Source organism: Cucurbita maxima, unplaced genomic scaffold, assembly GCF_002738345.1.
Source record: "Cucurbita maxima cultivar Rimu unplaced genomic scaffold, Cmax_1.0 Cma_Scf00038, whole genome shotgun sequence".
Lineage (NCBI taxonomy): Eukaryota > Viridiplantae > Streptophyta > Magnoliopsida > Cucurbitales > Cucurbitaceae > Cucurbita > Cucurbita maxima.
This window is the reverse complement of record NW_019272054.1, coordinates 1,712,347-1,734,893: the sequence shown is the minus strand read 5'-3', so window position 1 is coordinate 1,734,893 and position 22,547 is coordinate 1,712,347. Positions and strand designations below refer to the sequence as shown.

Genomic DNA, 22,547 nt, shown 5'->3' with positions numbered 1-22,547 from the left:
GGGGGGGGGGGGGGGGTCGGTACGGTACCAAAATAAGAAAATAAATCGTGGCGGATTTAGAATTGAAGGTGATGGTGGGGATCGTCCACGTGGTATGAATGGGTCCCACTGTTCCCTTCAAGACCCGCTTTAGCTTCCTAATTAAGTTGGATTTGCTAATGACGTCCCCACGTGACACCACCGCCTTTTCTTTGCCCCCCCGGCCCCTTCCTTGTCGTCCTCTTGCCCGGTTTATTTAATTTCTTTGATCTTACCAATAAAATTTAAATATTAAAAAGGACATATGGATAAAAATAAATATATAATTACAACTTGAATTGAAAATATGAATCCTTTCCGAGGGTAAATTCGTAATCTTACACACAGCTTTCATTTTCGACGTGCCAGGTTTTGATTGGCTCGACGGAAGAAGTACATCCCCGAAACGCCCCGTTTTGCATCCGACGTGTGGAGAAGAGTGGGTCCGTTACGTTACCGCGCGCATTCCGGTTTCTTGAAATTAATTGCGAAATAACGAAAGAAACACGGCCGTTATGTGTCCGGACAATATGACACGTGGCTGGGGTTCAACACAAGAAACTATAATAAAATAATAAAAAGAAATTTAGTTGGCGGGAGAATACTAGGTTGGTTCCCGCTAATTAAAGGGGCCCACAAGCTGAAGGACCCGACCCCTGGTGGGGGGTTGAGAAAAGAAGAGCTGACAGGTAGTCAACAGCTAAGACGAGGGAGGTAGTAGGTCCCAGTGGAGGTTTTCTTTATATTTATATATATATATATTATTTAAATAAATAAATATAGGAAGTCCCGCCATTATATGCGGGTGGCGTGGACGACGGCACGGCTTTTTGACCGTCGATGATGGGAGTGGCGCCAAATTCGAAAAAACGATGGCGCCGCAGATTTCTCCGTATCTCACCATGTTTTGTTTTCCCCTCTCAATCACGTGATCAACGCAAGCTTCCACCTCCGCTCTTTCTTGTCCAAGTGGCAGGCTATGGTTGGTTGGGGTTGGGATTGGGTGATAGAGAGCACTGGGGCGTTATCGTACGTACGGAGTGATGGACCGTCTGAGGCTAACAAGATGGAGGGTGTTGATTCCCCGTAAGAGAAGAAGATGGTAGAAGACGGGTGACGTGAGACTACTCTACTGAAGGAATGAAAGAAAAGATATAAGCAAATTCAGAAAACGTGTAACTCAAGCAAACTGTCACGTGCTTAATTGCAATATTGTTGCCTTGCCTTCTAAGCTTCCATTACGACCCTAAATTATTAACATCACATATATTTTTACGCCAATAAAAATTATTTTAATTTTCAATAGAATTTATGATGTAATCGATATTTTAATTTATAATTGTTTAGTGGATTTGTGAATGAAAGTTGCGAGGTGTTGTTTAATTATATTATGTTATATGGTGTGAAAGCATAGAGTAAAGAAGTACCCCCTTGCAAGCGTGACAATATTGATTAAAAATGGGGAGGTCACGTGACGTTCACGAGACTATGGTGGCAGTGGGACCAATTATGGGTGTGGGAAATAAAATAAAATAAAATAATAAAAAGGAAGTTACGAATTTATCCATAATTGAGGGCATGGGCCACGTTAAAAGAACTCAACGGTGTTTAAAGCCCATAACGTATTGGGCTTTCAAGACTATTAGCCCAATTGACATCTTTTTATTTTTCATTTATTTACAAATTAAACTTTATTTTTATACACAACGTATAATCTATTAATATATGGTATAAAATTTAATATATGTTTCATACTTTGGCTTAAATTATAAAAATTGGTCACTTTTCTCCCAAATTAAAATCTCTCCTTCTCTCTCTAGTTGTAAATAAATTTATAATATCCAACATAAAGATATGATTATTAAAATATTTGTAGAAATTAAATGGTTTTTTTAATTAAAAAAAAAAGCCTTTTTTAATTGAGATTTCCAAATATTGTAGTTTTTTTCTCTTTATGGGTGTCCGTACAACGGATTAAAGATTTTGCGGCCGTAAATAACTTTTCCCTTTTTCAAATCCTTTAATTTATAATTTTTCTTTTCTTCCTTTATTTTATTTTATTTTTTATTTTATTTTTCTCTCCCCCAAATCCAAGTACAAAGAATGAAGCGTATCTTAAATAGTATTTTGGAGCTTTTAAGGTTAATTAATTGATTATTTAATTAATTAATTTAATATTATATGAAAGCTCATTTTTTTAATAAGTTAAACTATCAAATCATTATAATATCATTATATAATTGATTTGATAATTTCTATATTTGCTCTGTGTAAATATTATAAATAATATTGGGAAACTAATTTAAAAATACTTTTATACTCTATTAATTTTTTTTAAAAAAAATTAAAATATCATTTTTTTTTAGTATATAGATCTAATACTGCTTAAAAAAAACACTCGAGCATTAATATTATTAAACTTTAGTCATCGTTAGTATATGGATAGAAAATTAGACTTATTTTCTCACAAATTTTCTTAGAAATGAAGCGATAAAGATGAGGTTTGAAAATAAATCATGTGGGTTCCTTGAGATTTCAACGGGGTGCAACTAGAAAAACGGGGCATGTTAGTGATAGAAACCGTAAACTTCCACAATGATATGATAATTTACCGTTTGGGTTATTTTTTGTTTTCATTGATATAATAGTATATAATAGTTTACTAATAGAGATGTATTTCTTACTTATAAATCCATGATCATCCTCTCGATTAAATTAAAGTAAGGCTTTCTCCCAAAAATCTTCAACACTAAGGATGATATCATATATATTATATTATAAAAAACAGTGTCTTGAGATGAGGAAGGTGCAGATAGATAGAGAAGAGTTGCAGAAAGCATCCCATAATTGCAGCCATGTTGTTGTTGCCTCTCACATGCCCACCTTTCCTCCATCTCTTACCTCTTCAAATCCACTTTTATCATTTACCCTTTTTAATTAATTGCCTCCCTTTTGTTTTTCTTTTCCCATTTTATTTACTTCTTTATTTTTCTTTATTTATAAGGCGTAATATTTTCTTTTTTTCAATTTAATATATACTTAATAATGATTCGAACCATTTGGACGATCCAACTCAACCCATGCCATAAGGGTGGTGTGTTTAGAAAGTGTAAATGATAGGGGCATTGGAGGATGAGAAAGAGACCGACAGAAGGCATCTTTGTGGTGCATGAGTTTGCGTTCATGGAAGTTGCAGACACAAATAAAAGAGATATTAATTTTAGGTGGAAGGAGGGTGGGAGCTTTGATATGTCCCCTTTACATTGCTTTTATACCTCTACTTATTTCATATATTTGTTACCCATACACGATTAAGACAACTAGAACCACTCGAATAAAGTTCATAACTCAATTCAGTAAGGGAGAGTTGAGTTGAGTTGGAATGTAACCATATTTTCGAATTAGTTAGGTAAAATATCAACCTCATAACTTATTAAAATTATGTTTACCATGATATATTGACAACCTTTTCCATCGTGGTGTATGACAAAGAGCCCGTTAGCGTGTGTTGGTTTGACAAACTAAATGTAGGGAGTGTGCGAGGCGCCTGATGAACCCATGCTCGCACACAGGAAACAAGGCATGATTTGTTGTTAGAAAATTTAAGAATTATTAGGGAAAATTCAAAATTTGAAAACTCAATAAATATATATATATATATATTTTTTAAAGGGGAAGAATCTATTGAAATAAAATAAAAATAGTAATTAAAAAATTTGTAAAAGTATTAAAGAGTATTTAGAAAGAAAGGATGGGAGTGATTAAAATTAATATTTTAATATAAGCTTGGTGTTTGTCAGCGCACCCCACGCGTCTTTACCTCCCCCAACACTCTGGATTATGCGGTCAAACCCCCTCCCTTTCTCTCTCCTCATAATTTCCCCCCTTTTTTAATATATTTTTTAAATTCTTAAATATGAAATATTTATTTATTTCACACAATTAGACTTACAATTATAATTTTATGAAAATTATAATTTTCTATTTTTAAAAAAGAAACCAACAATAATTATTTGATGATTGGGGTATAGAAATAAAAAATATAAAGAATTAAGGGACACAAAATAATATTTTAAAAACTTACTTACTTTCCTTAACCAAAATTTAGATTCTCTTTAAATTCCAACTTTGCCTTTAAATTATTTCATTTTATCAAATTAAGCAATTAATTAAAATTTAATTTTAGAAATAATAATCCCTTGGTAAATGAATCAGATTATCTCGAAAACTTGGTAAAAGTATACCTTTTTCGAGCATGCTGATAATTATATTTATTTATTTGTGCATGGTAAAAATAGATAATGTTATTTGAATCTTTTTTTAATAATGGGTCGGATATAAAAATTATAATTTATATTTTATTTTAAAATTGGATAGAAAATTAAACAAATAAATTTAATATATTTAGGAAGAAAACAAACCGCCTATTTTTTTAAGAGAAGGAAAGAAAAAGAAAAGTTGGTGTGGGGGATTCCGGTTACCGTGAAATAGACCCGAAACAAGCGGGGGATATTACACGTGGCAAAACGTTTATGTGGACCCAACTTATTTAATAATAATTATTTTTAAAAAATAGTTTAATTACTGTTAAAGCATTGTCTGTACCCAGTGGCTTGACTTCGTCTAGCATTAAATTTCCGTGATGGAGTATTAATTGAAATGAAAATACATTAATTATTATTATTTTTTAAACAATCATTTTCTACTGCAGTTTAGTTATGTCTGTCTCATTAAAAATAATAATAAATAGCTATAATTTTAATTTTTTTTAACGTGTTTAAATTATCGACTTTTAAAATGATAATTGATATTTTTATTCAAGTGATGTTTATATTAACAAAAATGTAATGCTCGTTAGATTAAAAATAATAAAATAAAGCGTTTAATCAATTAAAAGATTCTGTGAAACGAGCTATTTTAATGTTTTTTTTTTCAAAGAAAGCTTTATGGTGCATGTGCGAGCTACTTCTATATCTGTCAAAGCATCTCTAAGTTGTTAGTTCAATCGATATATTGTCCAAATTTAATTATTTTTTATAATTTTAAAATTTGAAGGCATGGATATTAGATATATCTATATATATATATATATAATTTAACTAAAAATTTGGGAAAAAACAATATCTAAGAAGAACAGTCACGTGGCAGTTGAGTTCTTCACATTAGATGCACGTGTTTTCTGTCGTTTTCTTTCAAATATGATAGTGTTGTAACTTATTGTAGCCATGTGAGGGTCTTTTTTTCTTCTCCTTTAATAAAAAATGTATAAAATTAAAAGTAAAAAAAATAATTTTAACTTACGTGTCAACCGGAATGGTGGAGTTTTACCATTTATAAGAGGACTTTTTGCTTTGGATAAGGACCATAAATTATTTATTATTTACTCTAACCTCCTAATATTTAAATACTTCAAAAACTTACTAACCATGTGACACTCGAGTTTATGAAGATATGGCTCGAAGACAGATTTAGGCACCAGGCGTTACATATGGTATTAGAGCAAGCCCTCTTGTAATAGGACATGGTTCGAAGACAAACCAAGTTGGAAGCTAGTAAACATGATAACACTCGCGTTAACATGGATATGACTTGGCGACAAACTTAGGCATCATACATTACATATGGTATTAGAGCGAGCCCTCTCCTAATAGAATACGACTAAAAAACGAACTAAACAAGAAGTTGGTAGATATGACATTCGAGTCAACGAGGAAATGGCTTAGAGGTGAACCTAAACATGAGGCGTTACATATGGTATTAGAGTGAGTCTTATCCTAATAGGATATGGCTTGGAGACAAACAAAGTTGGAAGCTGGTAAACATGTGATACTCGAGTTAACGAGGCTATGGCTCAGAGACAAACCAAGCTAAAAACTGGTAGACATGTGATATTCGAGTTAACAAAGATGTGACTCAGAGACAAACTTAGACATTAGGAGTTGCATATGGTATTAGAGCGAACCCTCTCCTAATAAGAAATAGCTCGGAGACGAACCAAGCTGGAAGCAGGTACACATATGACACTCGAGGTAAGGAAGTCGGACCGGAGATTAAGAGGTTGATTAGAGAGAGAAAAAGGAATTAACGTGAGGAGAGAGAGAGAGGGTCCCATGAGGCATAAGCACGCAGCTCTAACGAATCCCAACCCATTTCCCATCTAACCCTAAACCAAAGCTCTTTCCTTTCTTCTTCTTCTCTTCCAAATCTTCAACAATTCGGATCCTTTGTATGCATTTTGTACCAACTCCCAATTTGGGGTTTCTTCCATTTCTATTTCAAGTTTCTAAATTAAACCCTAAACTCCATGGATGCCCACTCCCTTCCTCCTCCCTTCCACACTCGAGATTTCCATCTCCAGACTCCGTTTCACCATAACAACAACAACCACAACAACAACAATTCCGAAGAGGAACATAGCGCCACCACCAGCCGTCTCAAGCGTGATCGCGACGACGACCATCACCCCAACAACTCCGCCCCCAACAGTGGTGGAGATCCCGACGGAGAAATCACGCGTCGCCCTAGAGGCAGACCTGCTGGATCCAAAAACAAACCCAAACCCCCCATTATCATTACTCGCGACAGTGCCAACGCCCTTCGGACCCATGTCATCGAGGTCACCGATGGCTGCGACATCGTCGACAGTGTTGCTACCTTCGCTCGCCGCCGACAGCGCGGCGTTTGTATCATGAGCGGTACCGGCACCGTTACCAACGTCACTCTCCGCCAACCCGCATCCCCCGGTGCAATTGTCAACTTACACGGTCGTTTCGAGATCTTGTCCCTTGCCGGGTCTTTCCTCCCTCCTCCAGCTCCTCCTGCCGCTACCACCTTGACCATTTACCTCGCCGGCGGCCAGGGCCAAGTCGTCGGCGGTAGCGTCGTGGGTACTTTAATCGCTTCCGGCCCTGTCGTCATCATGGCTGCCTCGTTTAGTAACGCCGCTTATGAACGGCTCCCGTTGGAGGAGGACGACCAGCCGCCACTTCCGTCGATGCAGGGCGGCGGCGGAATTGGGTCTCCCGATGAAATTGGACAGCCCCAACAACAGCAGCAACTCGTCGGCGACGGAAATGGGCCGTTGTTTCAAGGTTTGCCTCCGAATCTGCTAAATTCAATTCAAATGCCACCATCGGAAGCAGCTTATTGGGCAAATTCGCGTCCTCCGTACTAACCCACAAAAAAAAAAAAAAAAAATGGAGATGAATTAATTTGGGTTTGTTTTTGTTTTCCATTATTTTTCCATGTCTCAAGTTTGTTTCTTTAATTCTCAGGTTATTTCTTGATCTTGTAGGTAATCATATTAGATTACATCTCAAATTTATGATCAAATTTAATGCACCCACCTCCCAATTTAGTTTACCCACATGAAAAAATTGGATCTTTTTTGAAAATTTACAATTTTTGCGATGTTTGTGAAAGACCCATGATGGAAAAAAGGAAGCTTTGGGTAGAAGAATTGGGGAAGTGAATGATTTAGGGTTTAAAATTATGAAGTGGGTTTGGTGTTATTGAATAGTTGGGGAAGTGAGTTGTTGGTAGAGAAACAAAAAATGATAGGCATAGGTGTTGGTTGATTTTGAGAACTCTTAGCACAACTTCCTATATCCTTGCCGGCTCAAATTATGGAGATTGATTCTCTTGGTTTCTGTTTAATATTTCATCATTTCCACACTTTTAGTTTTCTTTTCATTTCTCTTTAATCAAAATTTCTTAAAAAATAATTGGTTATCGAATGAAAAAAGATTTAGAATGCTTTTTTTTTTTTTTTTTTTTGCTCTTACGAATAATTTTAACCCTTTGAAAGTCAATCGAAACAGACCATATAACATTGCTTACGTTGGGCCATTTTAGTATGCATATGAGGTGTGGAATCGAACAATCGATCATATTGTTATTTTATTTCATGTTAATACAATCACAACGCTATTTTTGAAACCCATTCCAAATTATTTACTTAATATACAAACGAATTTACACACTTTGAAGTTTGAAATTAGAGATGAGGCCAGCTCCCGAGTGTTCCTCTACACTACTTTGATGACAAGAATTGGGCAGACTTCTTGTTCTATGATGCTGTTTATGATTAGGGAAGCTGAGTTTGGTGCCATTTCAGAAATGATTGTGATAATAAAGGAGAATATTTGTGTCAAATCAATAATCTATTCGTAGTCGTCTCATTTCAGCTTGAAATGTGGGGCTGGATATTAACGTTCGATGCGCAAGACTCCTTATGTCTTCCCGTGAGCAGTCCCGCGATATCCGAACCAGTTCCCACACTGCACCTCCATTCATCATGTCCCTTGCGTTCACTTCTGCATTATCACCAATGTCGTGGGTTTGCTTCAAGTTTATGTTTTTTTTTTTCTTTTTGAGGTTTCTTGTTCAGCTAAGCGACATAATTCAGACAAGACAGAGAGATCGAGGGATTGAGGTTACCATGTTGTGCTAAATGACAGAGTGCCAGTTCAATATGTCGTTTGATCGTCGATGCTTCATTGTTGGCATTCTGTACAATCCATGGGAGTGCTCCATCTTCAATCAAGAAAGACTTTCCAGCCTTGCTCCCTGTTCATTTCAACAACCCAAACCATGATCAGTTCACATTATATATTGAACTAGGCTATCGAGACTGTTGAGAATTGTTGGTGGGGAGTCCCACATCGGCTGATTAAGGGGTTGGTCATGAGTTTATAAGGAATACATCTACATTGGTATGAGGTCTTTTGGGGAAAACGAAAGCAAAGCCATGAGAGCTTATGTTCAAAGTGGACAATATTATACCATTTTGAAAGTCCATTATTCCTAACATGATATTACAGTCGGGCTCTTAACATAGACATGTCAATAGAATTCTCAAATGTCGAACAAAGAAGTTGTGAGCCTCGAACGTGTAGTCAAAAGTGACTCAAGTGTTGAACAAAGGGTATACTTTGTTCGAGCTTTGCTTGAGGGCTCCAGAGAAAGGAGTCGAGTCTCGATTAAGGAGAAGCTGTTTGAGGGTTCATAGGCCTCATGGGAGGCTTTATGGTGTAGTTTGTTTGAGGAAAGGATTGTTGGGAGGGAGTCCCACATTCGCTAATTAAAGAGATGCTCATGGGTTTATAAGTAAGAAATACATCTCTATTGGGGTGACGTCTTTTGGAGAAACCAAAAGCAAAGACATGAGAGCTTATACACAAAGTGAACAATATCATATCATTCTGGAGAGTAGTGACTCGTAACAAAGACCCCCAAATTGAAGGCTTACCTTGTATAGAGGCCCTCGACTCGCACTTTGCGAAATTCGCAATTCCTCTGGCAACTTGTGCAAGAACATCAGGATGTCTGCATCTTACCATACCAAGCAATGCCTTGATGCCACCTTCGCCCCTTAACTTCTTCTGTAACTTATCTGGATAACATAATATTATAACTGGTAGTGAGAGTATGATGTCGGATTGTGAATATTAGACCAGCAGGAACAAATGATGAACATAAATTTGCATAGATCAACACATACCATTGCCGCACAAATTGGCGATTGCTCCGGCAACCATACGAAGGGTTTGGGAATCCTCAGCGTTGGCAGCCGTCATGGACAGTAAGCTAATGCCCCCTTGGGACATAATAAGCTCTTGGTTGGTCTCTGATGGGAAAGACAAGGCAAAACTTAGGAGCTACGAAATCTCAGCCTAAAAAAGCAGATAAGCAAGTGGAATCAAGGGTCCAACAAGGAACACAAACTGACCATTCATTGCCAGATTTGCAATTGCCCCAGCAGCAACTCTGTGTATCGTCTCATCCTCTGTGTTTCTGAGTAGCATCAGCAAGGATGAAAGGCCGCCAGCCTCTACAATCTTTTGCTGATTTGTTTCTACATATTTTGAGGTAAGCATATAACTACGCTTTTCACAGTAAGAACTATAATACATTTGTTCATTGCTGACAGTTAAAAGGCTGCATTGCAAAACCGGAACTACAAGAAGCACCTAATCAAAAGTTGTAACGGCCTAAGCCCACCGTTAGCAGATATTTCCCTTTTGGAGTTTCCCTAAAAAATTTTAATACACGTCTACGAGGGAGAGATTTCCACACCCTTATAAAAAAATGTTTTATTTTCTTCCCCAACTTTGAATATCACAGCCACAGACCATTTCTGCTTCAAATATTGACTTTAATCAAGCCTTGTGATTTCAAGTCAGAGTATCTTTTAAACGACAGTAAAGAACAGCAAAGAAGTAATGTAGATTGTAGTGAACATTGTAATGATCTTTGGTACCTTCAGCTGCTAGATTTGCAACCACTTTCACAGCATGAATTCTGACGTCATAATCTTCAGCTTCCAGCAACGACAAGATCTTCTGCAGTCCCACTGTCAAAATATTTTAGAATTAATGGACAGCTTGAAATAAAGTGATAGAATTGATGGGAGGGAGTACCGAATTGGCTAATTAAGGGAATAATCATAGTTTTATAAGTAAATAATACATCTCCATTAGTATGAGTCATTTTGGGGAAACAAAAAACAAAATCATGAGAGCTTATGCTCAAAGTGGATAATATCATACAATTGTGGAGATTCGTGGCTTTCTAACATAGTATCAGAACCATGCCCTTAACTCAATCATGTCAATAGAATCCTCAAATGTCAAACAAAGAAGTTGGGACCCTCGAGAGTGTAGTCAAAAGTGACTCAAGTGTCGAACAAAATGTGTACTTTGTTCGAGGGCTCCAGAGAAAGGAGTCGAGCCTAAATTAAGGGGAGGCTGTTCGAGTGCTCTATAGGCTTCAGGGAAGGCTCTATGATGTACTTTGTTCGAGGGGAGGCTTGTTGAGAATTGTTGGCTAATTAAGAGAGTGATCATATGTTTATAATTAAGAAATACATCTCCATTAGTATGAGACTTTTTGAGAAAACAAAAAAAAACAAAGCTATGAGAGCTTACGTTCAAAGTGGACAATATTATACTATTATGAAGATCGGTGAGTCTTAAACAAAATACAACTTAAACCTTGCTCAAAGAGTTTGGCAACTGAAGCTTTCTCCCCATTTCCAGGCTCCTGAGCCAGTGAGTGCTTAACTTGTTGCACTTGAGAATCTATAGAACCGAGGACTTTCCCAGGCTCACCTCTGTCCAGTCGCCTACTGGTCTGCAAATAAAGTAGGCTCATGTCAAAACACAAGGCTACACAAACAAGATCAAGAAAAACTAACCCAAAACATACCTCATCAGCTTCAAAGCTCAATTGCAACAACTGGGTTTGTAGAACAGCTATATCTCCTTCTAGTTTCTTTTTCTTATTTTGCTCATCTTCCAGAGACTTGCAAAGCCTAGAGATTTCTAAATTGCAAGATGTCTAGCACATAAAAGCCATCATTAAAAGGCTTATGTAAAGAGTGGGAGAGGTGGGGCATGCCAAAACATACCTCTGATCTCTTCAGTTGGGCTACTTGAGTTCTAAGATTGTCAACTTCCTCTTCAGCTGCCTTCCTCAAAAGCGTTTCCCTTTTAACCAAATTCTTTAGCTCCTCAACTTCCTTATCGGCACACTCAACCGAACCCTATATCATTCAAGAAAAGACATGATTCAAGAAAAGACATGAAACTGTTTAATCTAAAAGGACCCTATATCATTCAAGGCCTTTTAATCTAAAAGGACCCTTACTTATTACCTCCAGTGCATTCGAATGACTTCTTTCAGCTTCAGATATGCGATCCTCTGCTTCTTTGGTAATTCTTTCAATTTCCATCTCAAATGATTTCTTCTGTCTTTCATGTTCGGCTATCAGTTTGTCTAATTGAATGTCTAATCTTCTCGATAAACTTTTATAATCAAATTCTTCTTTTATCTTCACCATATTTTCCACCTTCATAGCCTGAGGGGTAAAAGGTTTTAGAAATTAGAATCTTGGAAATGGAATAGATCACACTGAGAGTAATGGTTATTAACCTGTCAAAAACTAAGCACCCATAACCTACCCGTTGGCCAAACATTATTGTGCTTGTAGTCTCTCCACGATGGCGAGGTGAAGGACCAATAGTAATAACCAGTGAAGTTCTAGCTGTTCCTGTTAAAATTTTGCATGGCCAGATATCATGATTAGAATTCAAAACCAATGAGTCAAACCAAGTTCTAGCTGGTCTAGGAACACAATTAGAGAGGCGAAGTCCCACTTGCAGGGAGTAATGTTAAGGGGTTGGGATATTTTTGTAAAAATCATCCCACAGCAGCATGTGAACTCGAGGTGGGGACTCAATCTCGTAAGTCTCCTGGATTCCAATCCTGCCTCTACTATCCTTTCCCCCTTTTCTCCGGCTAGCGTGATAAGGAGGGAGGGATCCCAACTCGACAATGTCGGCTCGATCATGTTTATATTGGTGGGAGAGGTAGATAATTGGTAGTTACATCCGGACGGTTTCCCAATCTTTAACCCAGATTCTAGCTATCTCTTCTGATGAATTCAAAACCAATGAGTAAATATGGAATGCTGATCTTTTTCCTTTTAGATTCTCCTTTTCATATGAAGTTTAAGGAAGATAAATTTCAAGATTGGTGATCTATTGAGGGAAGCATTGAAGGCATGACCCTCTAACATAAAGGATATTTTGAAACGAAATTGCAAACCCTTTACATACGAGGTCTTGACCCGTTTGCCAAGCAGAGTTTTCCGAAATCTTCCCTTGCTGCCTTCAATTACATCGGAAAATGACTTGTAAACCTTATTATGGCCCTCCCTCATTGGTTTTCTGCGGATTTCATTATCAAGAAGTGTCCACGGCTTCTTGTACCAATTTCTCCAGACACATTACTAATTCTCTTTGCGTAGATCTACTTGTTGTTAATAATTTATGGTTTTCTCGGTTGTACTAATAAAATGAAGTATCCAGGCTCTGCTTAAAAAAAAACCCAATTTGGAAATTTGGAATCTATCTATTCCACTCTACAAGACAATTATCCTTCACCAGATTGAACGGTAAGAAAAGAAGAAGAAACTGAAAACCTAAACTTCGGCTTTGCTCCTTCACCAGATTGAAGAAGATGTCCAAGATAAAAGGAACGAAGGGAAGGATCTACGAACTTTTTAATCCTATCCAAACTCTCTTAATCAGTCAAGTAAGCAATTTGAATAGGGATTATGAACATGTCCTTATCTTAGCCTTACCCGTTCAATTGATTTTTCAAATTAATTGGATGCTTCACCATCATATTTGCTAAGTTGTTTGGAAAGTCTTTTGTGAATTCTAACGTGCTTATCTTAGCTCCTAGCTGGATTTCTTGTTTGAAATCTCAGTCACTCTTTCTTTTTAAGCCAATAGTAAGGCATTTTGGCTCCTAGCTGGATTACTTTATTTTGGTCTAATTCACAGATTCCGTAAGGAAATTATTGCTTCAATATTTCTTCTATGTAGGGATGTTTTAAACTAGATTTTGCGTACACAAGAGACTATAAGAGTCACATTGAACAATAATGACAACATAATTTGAGATTATAAATTTGTAAATCTGTAAAGATATACCTAAAACAACAACAAAGTCAGATCTTACCACCAAATGAATCCCGGAGTAATCTTGTAAGCTTTGAATCCCTGACTGGAACGTGTGCACTATTCTCAGCTAGTGCATTTATGCATTTCCCTAATGCACTCAGGGAGAGATTTATGGATTTGGCTTCTTCAAGTGTATGTCCTTCACTTCCTGCCTCAATAAACACATTGATATCACTGAGAAAGCAAGTTTTCTTATGAAAATGTTGAGAGACAATGTAAATCTAAAATGAAGTAAGCACGAAAAGAATAGACACTCATTTGTAAAATTTGTTTTTGTGGAGGATTGCTGGAGAAGGAGTCCCACGTTGACTAATTAAAGGGTTGGATCATGGGTTTATAAGTAACGAATTCATCTCCATTGGTATGAGGTCTTTTGGGGAAGCCCAAAGCAGTGCCATGAGAGCTTATACTTAAAGTAGACAATATCATACCATTGTGAAGAGTCGAGATTCCTAACATGGTATTAGAGTCATCCCCTTAACTTAGTCATGTCAATAGAATCTTCAAATGTCGAACAAAGAGGTTTGGACCCTCGAAAGTGTAGTCAAAAGTGACTCAAGTGTCAAAAGGTGTACTTTATTCGAGGGCTCTAGAGAAGGAGTCGAGTCTCAATTAAAGGGAGGTTGTTCGAGGGCTCTATAGGCCTCAGGGGAGGCTCTATGGTGTACTTTGTTCAAGGGAAGGATTGTTGAGAATTGTTGGAAGAGGAGTCCCACATCGACTAATTCAAGGGTTGATCATAGGATTATAAGTAATGAATATATGTCCATTAGTAAGAGACCTTTTGAAAATGCCCAAAGCAAAGCAATGAGACTTCATGCTCAAAGTGGAGAATCTAAATGTACTTAGACCACAGCTGCATAGAGCATATACACACCTGACTTGTCAATGCGCTCAGAACCAGCAAGATCCACCACCACTAACTTTCCCTTCCGAACAATAGGAGCTTTCAAGGTCTTAACCAAATGAGAATGCCCACCAATATCACTTCCCAGAGTTGAATCCCTTCCCTTCAAAGACCGCTTTACATGTACCTTCAACAAGAAGTAAACATCAAATTTCCATAAACTACTAGCAGTTTTTGAGAGATTTAAAGACCTCAAAGTACCATGAGAATTGCATGACTACGAGAAGATTCGGTGTTTAGTTTCGTATTCGCAGCAAAACGATGAGCTTCCCCCAATCTTAGTAGTTCCACAAAGCTCTCCTGGTGTCTAATTTCTACAAGGCTAGCCCCAGGTAACGAAACATCTCCCGTTTTAGGATCTTCAACAATGGAAATGTTATCATTTGCAGGGTCAAGAAGGTCCTGTATGCTCTCCATATAAAGCTGCAGGTAGGATACCGAGACAGAATCCATCTCCAAAGAAACTTCAGCCAAGATGTCCTCCATAGCACGCACCATTATTCCACGATCAGCCGTGTCTTCCTCTCCAAGTCGTCCAAGAGTATACGTTTTACCAGTACCAGTCTGTCCATATGCCATAATTGTTCCATTGTAGCCATCCAATACACTCTAAGGACAAGAAAAATGGCCGGCCACTCAAAGGGAGTTGCACAAAGATTATGATGTCGACTGAAAATTTAATGCAAACATACCTCCACAACAGGTTTCACCACGGCTTCATAAACACGTTTTTGAGAAGCAAACTCAGTTAGCACTTCATCAAACTCATACGTATCTGAATCCCAGTTGTTCTTCAGGAGTTTCAACCTTTTAAGCTGAAATGGATTGTGATTTTCTGATGGATTCCATTAAGACTATAATAATGGTAAAGATGGTGTTTATTAGTGTAATATTGGGTTCATTGTACCTCTGGCTGTAATTCTACGCAATCAGCAAAATCAGCATCGGCTATCAATTCTTCTGAATTGCGTGGTCGCAATCTAACAGCCACTCGAACTCTTCCAGGAACTGCACTCAATCCATTATTTATCAAAAAACCATGAACTTAGAACTATGTAGAGCTGAACAATGTGTGAAAAAGGAAGACCATATCATTAAACTGACCCTTCTTGACTATAAATCCACTTCAGGATTTTCATAGAAAGCTAACTAATGTTATTGAGAAAAAACATGACATGTTAAAATGGTTCTTATCTGCTCCAAGCAGAATCCTTTGTTCCATCCTACTTATGAATTGAAAGGCTTGAATAACACTATTTCTTGTTCAAAAACGAAGTTCTTGCTTTTCAATGCAAGAAATCAACACAAAATCACCCTTTTTCAATATCCTCAATTTCAAATCACTTGGATGCACCAACCCACTCTGATCTGCCCTCCCGGTTTTAAAACGCAGGTTCTAAGGAGAGGTTTCCACAATCTTATAAGAACTGTTTCGTTCTCCCCTCCAACCAACGTGGGATCTCACAATCCACCCCCTTGGGGTCCAACGCCCTCGCTAGTACACTGCTTAGTACCTCAAGCCCATCACTAGCAGATGTTGTCATATTTGGGCTTTCCCTCAAAGTTTTAAAACGCCTATTTTAGGGAGAAGTTTCAACACTCTTATAAGAAATATTTAGTTCTCCTCTCCAACCAATCATAGAACAAGGACATATCTAAACTCAAAACCTCCATAAACCATCTAAAAAAAACAAGACAAAAAACAGAAAAAGAAGCCGCAGAAAAGCAAAGAACAAACCTCCACCGTCATTCTTGGCAGCTCCAAGAGATGCAGGGCTACTGCGTCCCAGAGTAGAATTGGGAAGAGACTTTGACTTAAGAGAAGAATTGGGGTTGGAATTAGGAGAAAAGGGCTTATCGAACTTAAGAGAGTTTCTGGAATTGGCGCCATTTCTATAACTAGTACCCCCAGAAGCGGCCATTGCAAGAGGGCACAGAAGATTTGGGAAAATGGGTTTAGAAGATCATTGAAGAATAGCGTATTTTTGCTTTCAGAGAGACAGAGAGGGAGAGAAAAGAACAATGAGACCCAAAAGAAGAGCCCCAAAATGCTGTAAACGAAGCGTGGGAGCTGCAAGAACAAGCAGTAGAAGTGGAAGTGGACCTTCGCCGTGTGGGGGATGGATGAGATTCAGTCAAATGCAAATCCAATACCCTTTTTTGCTTCCCTCTCCAAATTCATTCAATCTCTGAGACAGGACGAGCAAGAAAAGGTGGGTAAACCAGACGCAATTGAAGAAGAAAGCTCGGAATGGATCGGGTGCACCAACACGACGCCGTTTTTCCTCAGCCTTCATATTAACTAATAACGGGTTCCGTCTCGTGAGAGTATTAACGAACAAAACCAATCACGTCGCATTAACCCATTAAAACCATCATCATCTCATCATGGGCATCCGAATTTACCACTTTGACCTTACAGGATTTTTTTTTTTTAAAAATTTCATAACATAAAAGATATAAAGATTAAAATAATTACTATTTAATATTAATTCGACACGTTAGCCTCTAAATTATGATATTATTTTTTAAGATAAAAATTTAAGCATTCAATCTTAAGAATAGTACGTATGTGATGTTTAAATAAAAGAAGTAGTACATAAATAAATCGAGACGGCATTTAAATAAGGCTGATCTCAATTATACGACATTTAATCAAAAGGGCTTTACAAACACTTGAAAGGTCCCTCAAAATCTTTCTTGAAGTACTTTTCTTGCCCAAGTTTGACTTTGATGGGTGTGTCATTGCACACCAATAATTCTAAAGCCATAGGCACACCAATAATTCTAAAGCCATAGGGACAAGAGGACAAACAACAAGGAAATAGCCTTAATCTTTTTGTTGAATTTAAGGTACAATGTTGATCAAATGATTAAGTGGGCAAATTTTATGAAAAAAAACATCTTGTAGTCGTAAAATATGATAACTGCTCACTCGATGTATTGTTCGATACTAAATGTTCATAGCATCACGATCCTATCATGGTTTCTTTTAATACATTTGTATTTCTGTTGAGTTTCGTGTGAATTGATAATATAGGGATTGTGTAGTATTTTGAAGGAGGAAGAAGTTGTAAATTCCGGAGATTTCTATCGGAAATATTCATTATGTAATTCTATGTGACCGTTGTTTTGGTGCTTAGAAGTCAAGGTAGTCATTTATTGTAGCTTCTTGAGGGTGATTAATTATAGTGTGAGTTGAGGGTCATCCTCCACAATAGTATGATATTGTCCACTTTGAGCATAAGCTCTCATGGCTTTGCTTTGGGCTTCCCCAAAATGTCTCATACCAATGTAGAGTGTATTCTTAGGTTATAAACCCATGACCATTCCCTAAATTAACTAATGTGGGACACTTTCATCTAACAAAAAGACCCTTATAAGAAATGTTTCGTTCCTCTCTCCAACTAATGTGAGATCTCACCACCCCCTTCGGGGTCCAATACCTTCACCGGCACACCCCACTTTCGGGCTCAGCGTCCTCGCTCGCACACTACACTATGTCCACTCCCATTCAGGATTTAGCTTCCTCGCTGGCACACCACCCAGTATCTGGCTTTGATACCATATTGTAAAAGTTCAAGACCACAGGTAGCATATATTATTCTCTTTAGAGTTTCTCTCCAAATTTTTAAAATGCATATGTTACAGAGAGGTTTCCACACTCTTTAAGTACAACCAAGTCCGACTTCTGTCAAATTTTATTGGCATTAGATTCTTTGAACATACAATGGCTTTCAAAAAGATATATGACCAGCCATAGCCACAGCCACAGCCACAGCCAGACCCTTTTCTTCTGCTCCACCAATTTGCTTACCTTAAGCATGTACCTGCCTGATATCCACTAAACCAAGTGGCCCTGCGCCATTTATCATTTATATCCTTTCACTTTACTCGACCTAGACTCTCATCCCTTTAACAAACTTCATCTTCATGTACTTCACGCCTTGTGTATCCTTAATACTTGAACCGAGTCCTCAACTACTTGAACTTAAGATCACGAACTAACCCAACTCAAAATAAATGGTTGGTTGGTGATCCGAATGACTCGAATAAGATTTAGATCACTAACCCAACTATTCCAAAATTGCACGTTGGTTCAATAAAAATTAAATTCAATCCGACTCGATCCGACCGATGTACGCTCATAAAAATAAGATATGTCTTCTTTACTTGGCTTAAAAGATAGATATGAATGAGATATTAAAGAATTACCGTCCTAACATAAAAGAAAGAAAGGGTGAAGTGAAAGGGAAAGCATAGAGACTTTATTGAGGTATGCTTTTTATGGTGATGCCTTTATTGTTGATAGAAGTTTGAATGTTGAAAGATTTATAAGGATTTGTTTAGTAATATTGTCGTTTTTTTATTTTTGTTTTTATTTTTAATTAAAGAAAATCTTGCTTTTGTTAGTTACTCTCTATTCAAAAAACATAAACACTTGTGGTAGTCATTTCTTTTATTTTTTAAAATTAAATATAGAAAAAAAGAGCTTATATTATATTTATAATGTACTTAAAAGTAAAAATAATATATTTATTTATCTCTGAAAGAAAAAAACAAGAAAATTCGGAGATTCCAACCTAACCTAGTGTTAGGGGTCATAATCACACTTTCGAACCAATGAACTTGATGATTGTACGATGCTTGTTCTAATTCAGCGAACAAGCTAGTCATGTAAAAATCGAACTTTGCTATTAATTCTAACGCATGGCGAGTCTTGAGCCACGTTTTGATAGAAAAAAATTATAAAAACGTAGTTGAGGGAAATGTAGAAAACAAGTGGAAATTAAGTATTGTAAAAGTCAATTGCTTTGAAAACAGATGGACAAGAGAAAATACAATACTTGGCTGAGAGAGGTTCGATAACTACTTAGCTCCCTTATAGTATATGTTGAGGCAATTTAGGTCTAGTAGACCCAGACAATAGTACAAACAAAAAATACGTAAAACAATACAACATGAAAACAAATAAAGGGTTTGACATGTCATTGAATATAGGCCTGATTGAATATAATTAATTTTTCGTGCTTTGTGGGAAAATCTACACACTTAATTTTAGAGTTTTTATGATTGAGCCACCAAAAAAGATGCATCATATTGGTATATACAACTTGTTATCAGTCTCATTTAAATATGGTCCAATTCGTACATATACCTTTTCTTTACTCGGGGTATCACACTTCATTATAGAATAAAGACCTAACCATTAATCGAGAGGCGATGGGAACGAGGGAACCCGTGAATACATAATATTCTATTGAAAAGGAATCCTAATAATTCATTGGGTAGGATGGCGTAAGGAACCCAAGACCAATCCATTTATTATGAGAAGTCGGTTCATGGGCTAACTAACCCGAGAACCGAAACACATATAAAAAGAGGAAATATTCGCCCGCGAACATTTCAATTTTATTAGATTTATAAATTTGGGTCGATCAAATATAAGACTAGATAAAAAAAGAAAAGGCAAAACAAAATAAAGGTTTATTATTATTATAACTTTCTAATAAAAGAAAAAATAACAAAACGAGATTATATTATCTATTATTTTTTAACCATAGAATTTTTTGATTTGGGATTTATATTTATGAATCGTTCATTCTAATCACTATTACCCATATAATTCTATATCACACTTCTACAGCTCTATCTCGACCACTTATTTCAATCTCCTTCTGTAATTATTTTTCAATTAAAATGGAAAAGTCTCCACGAATACTTGGATCGTGCCAAAACGACTACGAGCACTCGTTAAAACTAAGACAACACTTCCAAAGTGAGAAAGTCTCAACTTTCCGAAAGCCCATCGCTCCGAAATTCAAGATTGATCGAAGAACACTGAAGAATGCTTGATCGTGTTCATCTTCATATTCATAAGAACACCGCCTAATCTCTACAAACACTAGAGAAAAACGTTACTCAAAACGAAAACGAAACCAGAATCGCAAGGAATCAAACTGCATATTATTGATCATAGTAGCTAAGTTTCCAGCAAACCAAGCAAAGAGCTTCCACCCAACCAACCCAGACAAACAGACGCCAAATAGAACCCAGATGATGAATCATAGCAACAAACCCACTAAGAATTTACCCACTTCATACCCAAATCCCTACTCAGAACCTTTCGACCTTGTCGGCCTTCACCACAGGATTGGCCATGGCGATCTCCTCCCGCCCAATACTTTTGAAGTCGTAACAACAGTCGTGTTTCTCTGGGTACCGATGAATCCCACAGAATGTTCTCTCGCACTTGCACCTGAACCCCATCAATCCCACCTTCTTATTGCAGCTCCGGCACCGGTTAGGAACATCCGGCAACGGCGATTTGTTGGAACTGCTGAGGGGAATTCCAATGGACGATGTCGATGAAGCTAATTCCACCGGTGATTCGGTGAAAACGACCGGAGAATTACCTTCAGACGGCTTTAAGATTTTCGACTGAAGGGATTTCTCCATCGCTGCTTTTGCCGAAGCCGCTTGCTCTGCTTCGATTCGAGAGTCTCTGTAGCACTTAGAGCAGAGATTCTCAGTACCGGCAGAACCAAAGAAACCGCAGTTGTTCGCGCAGATCTTCGGCTCCGATGGCTGGTAGCTTGTGCCATCGTTCTGTTCCGAACCCATAGTTTACCAAATTCGCTGTAATTTTAGAAAAACAAAAAGACACAAAAATCATGACTAAAATCAAACTTATCTGTAATCAATTCCCCTTTCCATGCTTGAAACCCTAAATTTATCAAAAAAAAAAAAAAAAAACCCAATAAAAATCGATCCAGTTACAGTAAGAAAACCCAGAACTCGTCAAGCAAGAGTACACCCAGTAAATTTCCTAGAAAAAATCATAACTCGACCCAGTCCAACCAGCATCATAACTTGCACAGAATCGCAGAAACATCAAACAGAACAAAACGAAAACACCCATAAATCAGAGTAATCAAAGAAGACGAGAAACCAAGAAAAAAAATGCTAAGAAATCCAAAATTTCTTCACAACCAAACAAAAGCGATCTAGATTATTCCGATTACATCAAAGTCAACCAGCGTTTGAAAATCCATACCTCTTAAGCCAACAGATGATCGAAGGAACTCAAAACTCCAAAACCCTCCCTCTGGGACACAAATTCAAATCCGGAATAAGAATATAATCAAAGATCCAGAAAACCCACAGAATGGAGACGAAGAAACGCAGCGAAAAACCGAGGCGAGTATGGTGAGGTTTAGGGGCTGATGTAACAATAAGGATGAATTACAATTCTGCAAGCTACCCCTTGTTTATCAATTAATTACCAATTCTGCAAGCTACCCCTTGTTTATCATTATTTCCACGGCGCCACCGTTTCGACGTAATGTTAGCAGATCTATACTAGACTCAATTGTCAACCGTTAGATCGTTGCACATCATTCTAATCACGGGATCATCATTTTAAAGGACGGTTGGATGTCTGAATCATTGCTTGGAAAACACGAATGTTCGTTTTGGTAATTTACTCTCACATAAAAAAAGGGTTTTTTAGTATGAGAATTAAATATATAATATTAAAATATTCTCTACCCTACTTTTACTTTTTTTTTTTTTTTTCATATACTCCACCTTTCTTCCAGAACTGTGTCTAACCAGCAAACCCGGTTTGGTATAACTTAACTAATTAAACCGGCGTTCGGTTCGTAGGTTAGCTTTTGGTTTGAAGGGGAATTATTCAGAAATAGCTGGTGTTCGAGTTCTTATTGTGAACCCGTATTACTGTCCGCTCATCGTATTGATTCTCAGTCGTTGGATTATATAGGCATTAAACTAAAGGTTTAGTTTTTTTTTTTAATATTTTAATTTCTCTCTTCCATAATTATCATAATTAATAACGAAACTGAGCAATAGTTTAATAATTAATGTGTGATTATATTTTTAATCTAAAAGAATTAAATAGTAATTAATTTTTTTTTTTGAGTTATTCTAGATTTGGTAATTAATCATTATACATAAAATTTATTAAAAAGCTTTTGTTATGTATTTTTTCTTCCTTTTCTCAAAAAAAAAAAAAAAAAAAAAAAAAAAAAAAAAAAAAAAAAAAAAAAAAAAAAAAAAAAAAAAAAAAA

The 22,547-nt window shown here is 36.9% G+C and overlaps 3 protein-coding genes and 1 long non-coding RNA gene across 5 annotated transcripts; 1 reads left to right on the top strand and 3 right to left on the bottom strand.

Annotated features, from left to right (window-relative positions):
- Positions 1-262: 262 nt before the first annotated feature.
- Positions 263-1,625, bottom strand: LOC111469116. The gene is made up of 2 exons (XR_002714821.1): positions 920-1,625; positions 263-579 (listed from the first exon to the last, which is right to left on the bottom strand). It is a non-coding gene; the product is annotated as an uncharacterized LOC111469116 (long non-coding RNA).
- A 4,454-nt stretch (positions 1,626-6,079) lies between these two features.
- LOC111468934 (AT-hook motif nuclear-localized protein 24-like) lies at positions 6,080-7,212 on the top strand. Its single transcript, XM_023114097.1, has 2 exons — positions 6,080-6,265; positions 6,313-7,212. The coding sequence occupies exon 2, from the start codon at positions 6,323-6,325 to the stop codon at positions 7,190-7,192; it is 870 nt and encodes a 289-aa protein (XP_022969865.1). The 5' UTR covers positions 6,080-6,265; positions 6,313-6,322; the 3' UTR covers positions 7,193-7,212.
- Positions 7,213-8,172: 960 nt separating this feature from the next.
- Positions 8,173-16,704, bottom strand: LOC111468933 (kinesin-like protein KIN-UA). The gene is made up of 17 exons (XM_023114096.1): positions 16,196-16,704; positions 15,365-15,465; positions 15,150-15,272; positions 14,659-15,066; positions 14,428-14,584; positions 13,549-13,698; positions 11,982-12,070; positions 11,675-11,878; positions 11,429-11,563; positions 11,227-11,358; positions 11,013-11,151; positions 10,280-10,372; positions 9,749-9,874; positions 9,521-9,646; positions 9,269-9,412; positions 8,458-8,586; positions 8,173-8,333 (listed from the first exon to the last, which is right to left on the bottom strand). The coding sequence occupies exons 1-17, from the start codon at positions 16,377-16,379 to the stop codon at positions 8,173-8,175; spliced, it is 2,601 nt and encodes an 866-aa protein (XP_022969864.1). The 5' UTR covers positions 16,380-16,704.
- Positions 16,705-20,402: 3,698 nt separating this feature from the next.
- On the bottom strand, positions 20,403-21,776 carry LOC111468935 (zinc finger A20 and AN1 domain-containing stress-associated protein 1-like). 2 transcript variants are annotated; one of them, XM_023114099.1, is made up of 2 exons: positions 21,515-21,776; positions 20,403-21,184 (listed from the first exon to the last, which is right to left on the bottom strand). In XM_023114099.1, exon 2 carries the CDS (start codon positions 21,079-21,081, stop codon positions 20,575-20,577), a length of 507 nt encoding a protein of 168 aa, XP_022969867.1. In that variant the 5' UTR covers positions 21,082-21,184; positions 21,515-21,776; the 3' UTR covers positions 20,403-20,574. The 2 variants fall into 2 exon arrangements, with proteins under 2 accessions (XP_022969867.1, XP_022969866.1); XM_023114098.1 differs by having other exon boundaries at positions 20,403-21,096; positions 21,515-21,728.
- Positions 21,777-22,547: the final 771 nt, after the last annotated feature.

Bases quoted from the DNA above. Each gene is read 5' to 3' on its own strand.
- LOC111468935 (XM_023114099.1), bottom strand. From the start codon at position 21,081: ATGGGTTCGGAACAGAACGATGGCACAAGCTACCAGCCATCGGAGCCG.
- LOC111468934 (XM_023114097.1), top strand. From the start codon at position 6,323: ATGGATGCCCACTCCCTTCCTCCTCCCTTCCACACTCGAGATTTCCAT.
- LOC111468933 (XM_023114096.1), bottom strand. From the start codon at position 16,379: ATGGCCGCTTCTGGGGGTACTAGTTATAGAAATGGCGCCAATTCCAGA. The intron at 11,879-11,981 runs GTAGGTTATGGG...TTTACCCCTCAG, and splicing joins CAATAATGTTTGGCCAACGG to GCTATGAAGGTGGAAAATAT. The intron at 11,359-11,428 runs GTATGTTTTGGC...TTTATGTGCTAG, and splicing joins CCCAACTGAAGAGATCAGAG to ACATCTTGCAATTTAGAAAT.